Source organism: Lathyrus oleraceus, chromosome 7, assembly GCF_024323335.1.
Source record: "Lathyrus oleraceus cultivar Zhongwan6 chromosome 7, CAAS_Psat_ZW6_1.0, whole genome shotgun sequence".
NCBI lineage: Eukaryota > Viridiplantae > Streptophyta > Magnoliopsida > Fabales > Fabaceae > Lathyrus > Lathyrus oleraceus.
The window spans coordinates 486,383,576-486,389,866 of NC_066585.1; the positions used below are offsets into that span (position 1 = coordinate 486,383,576).

At 30.2% G+C, this 6,291-nt stretch overlaps 1 protein-coding gene across 6 annotated transcripts; it reads left to right on the forward strand.

Moving 5' to 3' along the window:
- Positions 1 to 1,298: 1,298 nt before the first annotated feature.
- LOC127100611 (UDP-glucuronic acid decarboxylase 5) lies at positions 1,299 to 5,802 on the forward strand. 6 transcript variants are annotated; one of them, XM_051037846.1, is made up of 14 exons: positions 1,326 to 1,521; positions 1,751 to 1,820; positions 1,925 to 2,041; positions 2,934 to 3,020; positions 3,175 to 3,262; positions 3,584 to 3,675; positions 3,965 to 4,029; positions 4,136 to 4,224; positions 4,469 to 4,546; positions 4,656 to 4,749; positions 4,854 to 4,920; positions 5,001 to 5,064; positions 5,168 to 5,208; positions 5,361 to 5,802. In XM_051037846.1, exons 3-14 carry the CDS (start codon positions 1,952 to 1,954, stop codon positions 5,544 to 5,546), a joined length of 1,041 nt encoding a protein of 346 aa, XP_050893803.1. In that variant the 5' UTR covers positions 1,326 to 1,521; positions 1,751 to 1,820; positions 1,925 to 1,951; the 3' UTR covers positions 5,547 to 5,802. The 6 variants fall into 6 exon arrangements, with proteins under 6 accessions (XP_050893806.1, XP_050893803.1, XP_050893807.1 ...); XM_051037847.1 differs by lacking the exon at positions 1,326 to 1,521 and adding an exon at positions 1,564 to 1,623; XM_051037849.1 differs by lacking the exon at positions 1,751 to 1,820 and having other exon boundaries at positions 1,299 to 1,521.
- Positions 5,803 to 6,291: the final 489 nt, after the last annotated feature.

Genomic DNA, 6,291 nt, shown 5'->3' on the forward strand with positions numbered 1-6,291 from the left:
GTGACTCGTAAAATAAAAAGTTAGTTGTGTGCATTTTTATTGAATGTTATTCAATTTGATATAATATAAAATATATCTAGATATAAATGTCAATTTTAAATAAGTTATTTATAAAACAAATAATAATCATATAAATTATAAATATCTTTTATATATAATAATTATAAAACAATTATATATTTTTTTTTATTTTAGATCAATTTTGTGTTTTAAAAATTCAAAATGTTTATGTGTTCTTCTTCATTAAATTAAAAAGAGGTTCAAATTATATTATTTATATTTAAAAAATAAAATAGAAAAAAGAAAATAGAGAGATAGAAAATTAAAATGAAAATAAGAAAGTGTGAGGAAAATTTAAAATTTGAATTAAGAGAAGAAAAAGAAGAGTAAGAAAGTTAAAAATAAAAACTGAAAAATGAATGAGATTAGTTTGTTAATTACGAATATACATTTTTGCTAGTACAATTTTAAAAAATATATATAGATGAGTTGATATTTATTAATTATTTATATTTATTGTTAATAATTATTAACAACTATAGAAATTTTCATAAACTACATATTTAATTGATAGTATAATTTTTTTCAATCAATTTTTAATATTTACTTAAGGGATTTGATTTCAACATTATTATAAATTTAAAAATAATTTTGATTTGATTATTCTGCAACATTTTATATAAACGATTTATAATTGCTCTGGACAAGTAATTAATTATATTTTAAAAGTTTTTTATAAGTGATTTATGATTAATCTGCATGATTAGTTAATTTTTTTTAAGAATACGATGTATCATAATAATTTATTATTTTTATTTTTATTTTCTATTATTTCTATAATTATACATCCTTAATATTCTTTAATAATTTTTTGAATTTTATTTTTAAAAAATTGCATAAGTTTGTTTTTTAATTTATCTTAAATTATAAATGATTTATAATTTATCTGCGCAATTAATTAATTGTTATTTTTAAAATATAATGTATCATAACCATTTATTACCTCTATTATTGTTTTCTATTATTTTCATAACCATTTATTCTTTGTGAGACGGAGGGAATATTAATTATCCATCATTTATCAACTCGTTTTATTCAATATACCATCCAACTTAAATTCAACACTTGCGTTAGTTAGATTAGAACTACATTGATTGCAACTTACTCATGTCTGTCTTTTTTGTCCATCCAACTTAAATTCAACATGCAATTCCTCGCATGACACGCGTCACTCCATGATTGGTACCTCGTGTACGAGCGCCAGCAATTTCGGTATCGTCTCAAACAAGCTCACCAATTCTCCTTATTCTCCACTTCACCTCCCTCCCTAAGAGAGAGACATTATAATAACTTATATTTTATACTCTTTTACGGAAATTTTATCTTTTATAGTACATCGAATTACAATATATTATTAATATTATTAATCATCTAGCTCTATCAATTTCATTCCCGAATTTACTCAACCTTCAAAATCCAATTGCAACTTGGACCCATTCGCATCAATAATCAATAAGTTAGGTAATTACTTAGCTTAATCCAACTTGATTATCTTCTTCTTTTTCATCTTCTGTTTGGTGTGATCCGTTGCTCAGGAGCTTTCATTGCTTCCTTCAACTTTACGTGACTTTCAAACCTTCCAAATTAAATTCTTTTTCTAAATCAGTTTTTAAAGACTTTTGAAATAAAAATTCTCTTATTGGATCTAATTCCCTTTCTGTCTTCTATATATAAATTGATCTCATCACAGTGTTATTAAATCACAAGAGCGGGTAGGGTTTTGGTTTAATCGTTTTTTTGTTTTTCAATCTCGCGATCAGGTTCATTCTATCTTCTCAATTTTACCTTTACTTGATTTTCGTTTGTGAGAATTTTGATTTTTCTGATCTTTGAATTGATTTTGATATCTCTGAAATCGATGCAGGAATTGAAAATTTTGGAGGTTCTTGCAATGGCTGCGAATTCTTCTAATGGAGATAACCAAAAAACATCTAAGCAACCTCCATTGCCATCTCCCCTGCGTTTCTCCAAATTCTTTCAGGTCAAATGAATTTTCTGCCACGTTGTTGTTCTCTTTTGTTTTCTAGATAATCTGATACAAAATCTGTGTTAATTTATTTATTTTGTCGTTGTTGTTAGTTTTGTAGTAAGTAGCACAAACACATACACCGAACATGACACACCGATAATAATTTTAGAAAAATGAAGTGATTGTATGTAGGCACATGGGTCGGTGTCGTGTTAGCTGACGCTAGAAACATCTTCAATATGAAATTTCGGTGTTACATAAGCTTCAACTTTTTGAGTTTGTTAAATTATGATCATAAAAATACTTATCAGTGTTTATGAGTTTGCTCTTTAGTGCTTGCAAGTTAGTGTGCTTTGCTTTTTACACAGAACACGTCCACTATTCACCGTAAGCTTCAAAAGATTGAACCATCGAAGCTTACTATGACCCTATTGTTATATCCTTGAGTGAATCTTATTTCTTATCCCTGGGGGATGACGACTGAGTTTTTCCCGTTTAGCTATCTGAAAACAGATTTGTTGCAGTAACTGTGTTATGTAGTTACCGATCTGTCTGTTTGATCTAAATCAATGGTGGAGATCTTTTAAAATTGATTTGGCAAATGTGTAATCTGATTTGTCCAATCTTGAATCCAACTCCAACTGTTTGTTGAAATTTTTACATGATAATGAATGTGGCCTTGTCAGAATCACTTAGTCTGCATAACATTTTTTTGTTTTGGTGCGTTGATTAACTAACTTTTCTTTCATTTTTGACAATAGTCTAATCTCAAATCCAACTGCAACTGTTTGTTGAAATTTGTTACATGATTATGAATGTGGCCTTGTCAGAATCACTTAGTCTGCATAACATTTTTTGTTTCGGTGCGTTGATATATTAACTTTTCTTTCATTTTTGACAATAGTCTAACATGAGAATCTTGGTTACTGGAGGAGCTGGATTCATTGGTTCTCACCTTGTCGATAGATTGATGCAAAATGAAAAGAATGAGGTTGGCTCGTTTTTTTTTAAGATTTTGAAGTTACTATATTGTTTTTTTCATTGATTCTACACTTCTTACGCAGCATTATCACCCTAAATTTGATAAAATATACATAATACAGTGTGATCTGATTAACTTCATTAACATCAACATCTTTAATCAGGTCATTGTTGCTGATAACTACTTCACTGGATCGAAGGACAACCTCAAAAAATGGATTGGTCATCCAAGATTTGAGCTTATCCGTCATGGTAAAGTCCATCTTTATTTACTATTCAACAATATGTATATAGAATTTTTTGTTGATGTATCACATTGAATGGTAATTTATTTTGTTCTATTTAGTAGTACATCTCTGAACACTTGTATGGAGGTTGTAAAATGATTTCCCTTAACTTGAAAGGATACAAAAGCTGTTTCTATATGAATCGCAATTTTGATCATCTGCCATTATGAAAGCTCAAAATTGTGACAATGATAAATTGTGTTCTTATCCTTAGAATATTGTGTGCCTTCAAATCAGTTAGTAACTTAGTAATGCTGATGAATTTGTCATTCTGATCCCTTTGTAGATGTCACTGAGCCTTTGATGATTGAGGTCGATCAGATCTACCATCTTGCTTGTCCCGCATCTCCTATTTTCTACAAATATAATCCCGTGAAGGTATGACAGCGTCTTATTTTGTCTTTAATCGTACTGTTTACTTCACAAGTAGACACAGTCGTATGATACGACTCGTATCAACAATTGCAAATTTCACTTCATACATACATTCATTTTACAGTCACTAAATTGGCTGCTTAATATAAAAGGGCACAGAACCCACATGCATAACACTACATTCAGCAATCTGCAGTATGTTTATATCTGCTGCACCACCGATTCACGAGTCTCTCTTTTCTAATGATCGTTGAGAGATTATCTAATGTGTAAGGAAATAAATAATTTACAGACAATCAAGACAAACGTGATTGGCACTCTGAACATGCTTGGGCTTGCAAAACGAGTTGGAGCAAGGTTAGGAATTTTTCTTGGGAATAAGATTTATAACTTCAGCTTCCACCATCAGCTGGTCTTTGTTCTGTTTTTCTTTGCGGAGTCTTAGTTCTTATTTTATTGACAGGATTTTGCTTACATCAACTTCGGAGGTATATGGTGATCCTCTTGAGCATCCTCAACCTGAAACCTATTGGGGCAATGTTAACCCTATTGGTATGTGCTTTTATGTCATTCTAACCTGTATATTGGCCTTAAATGAAATTATATCTGTTGCTATGATTTTGAAAGATAGCTGTACAAAAATAAACCTTGAAGATCTGTTATATTTAACTTGTGTAAAATATAAATGGCTTATTGTTTGATTATTCTTTATCTTGACATACTACAATTAGTTATTGACTTAAGAAGATAATACGAGAATGTATCTTAACTAAGAATTTAATTCTGCCCATAACAGGAGTTCGTAGCTGCTATGATGAGGGGAAACGTGTCGCTGAGACTTTGATGTTTGATTATCATAGACAGCATGGAATAGGTGATTCCTGGTCTTCCGTTCCTCTTAATTTCCTCTCATTCTCTGTAAGATATAGCCTGTAGATGTCTTCCTTAATAATTGAACAAAGCTTATATTGTTTCCAACATAGAAATACGTGTTGCAAGAATCTTCAACACATATGGGCCGCGCATGAATATCGATGATGGACGTGTTGTCAGCAACTTCATTGCTCAAGCATTGCGGTAATTAAACTTACATTTTTTTCTTCTATGTTCTCCACATTTCTAATTTGATGTTTACCAGTTCAACAATGTTTTTTTCTGATGCAACTGTTGGTGTGTTTTAGTGATGAATCCTTGACAGTCCAATCTCCAGGAACGCAAACTCGCAGTTTTTGTTATGTCTCTGACCTGGTAATATGCCCCCCATTTTTGTTTTTTGTTTTTCATTGAATAACTAGGTATGCTGATTTTGTTTTTCATTGAATTACTAGGTTGATGGCCTTATCCGTCTCATGGGAGGATCAGACACCGGTCCAATCAATCTTGGAAACCCGGGTTAGATTTCAACACATGAGTTTCTTTTCTTTTCGAATTGCTATAATAATATCTTTACTCTCTGTTCGCTTATTTGATCACTTGAGTCTCTTTGCCTTTTTAGGTGAATTCACTATGCTTGAACTTGCTGAGACAGTGAAGGAGGTCAGTATAAATCTTTTATCCTTTTCAAAGAGCATTCCCCGTCTTACAGTTTCGCTTACACTTGTGTAAAATTACGAGTAACTAAGTTAAGCGTTATCTAAAACTAAACTTAGGAGATAGTTTTAAAAGCATGTTTTATCGTTGATTTGCAGCTTATTAATCCAAATGTGGAGATAAAGATAGTGGAGAACACTCCTGATGATCCAAGACAGAGAAAGCCAGACATAACCAAAGCACAGGAACTGCTCGGCTGGGAACCAAAGGTCAAGCTGCGCGACGGTCTTCCTCTTATGGAAGGAGATTTCCGTTTGAGGCTTGGAATTGAGAAGAACAACTAACTTGTTTGAGTTGTTTTTATTACATGTCAATAGATAATAAGTGGGATGGATTGCTCTCAGCTTTCATATTTTTTTTACTTTACATAATTATGGTACTGAGGAAGTTGGGGTGCCTATAATTTTAGCTTCCAAGAGTATCAGAGACGTGCTAGCTCTTTTGTTTGACAAAACATTACAGCATGTCTGTCCAATTTTTGCTTGTGGAATTATTGAGTTTACATTTATCTAAAAGGCATCTACTTTATGTTTCTCTTAATAGTTGTATGTGATTTTCTATTCCGGAACTTCATTTTATAAAACTTAAACCATTGTATGACGTTTCTAAATTTTAACGGACAAGATTTAAACAATCCAATTTGAGTTCTTGGCCAATGTTTCAGTTTTCTTTTTAAATGATTTTAATAGTGTTATATATTTCTGTGTAAAAAAGTTTTAGTTATAAAATATTCAAATAAAAATTTGGTTTGAATAATTATTTTTAAAATATTATTTTAAGTATTTTATCATTTTGTTAAATTTTTTTAGATATTAAAATTTTGAAAAATCACTTATTTTGAAACTATTTTAAATAATTTTAAAATATTTGTTTTTTTGAGATACAACATTTTTAAAAAATTGAAATTTCAGACTATGCTTTGATGTATATTTATATTAAAATTAATCTTTTGATTTTAAAAAAATGAATTTAAAAATAATAATATTTTAAAAAATACTAGTAACAAACTCGTGTCTACGGGATATGTGT

Coding starts and splice junctions, on each gene's coding strand:
- LOC127100611 (XM_051037845.1), top strand. CDS start 1,919: ATGCAGGAATTGAAAATTTTGGAGGTTCTTGCAATGGCTGCGAATTCT. Junction 2,042..2,933: donor GTTTCTCCAAATTCTTTCAG/GTCAAATGAATT, acceptor TTTTGACAATAG/TCTAACATGAGAATCTTGGT. Junction 3,263..3,583: donor ATTTGAGCTTATCCGTCATG/GTAAAGTCCATC, acceptor ATCCCTTTGTAG/ATGTCACTGAGCCTTTGATG.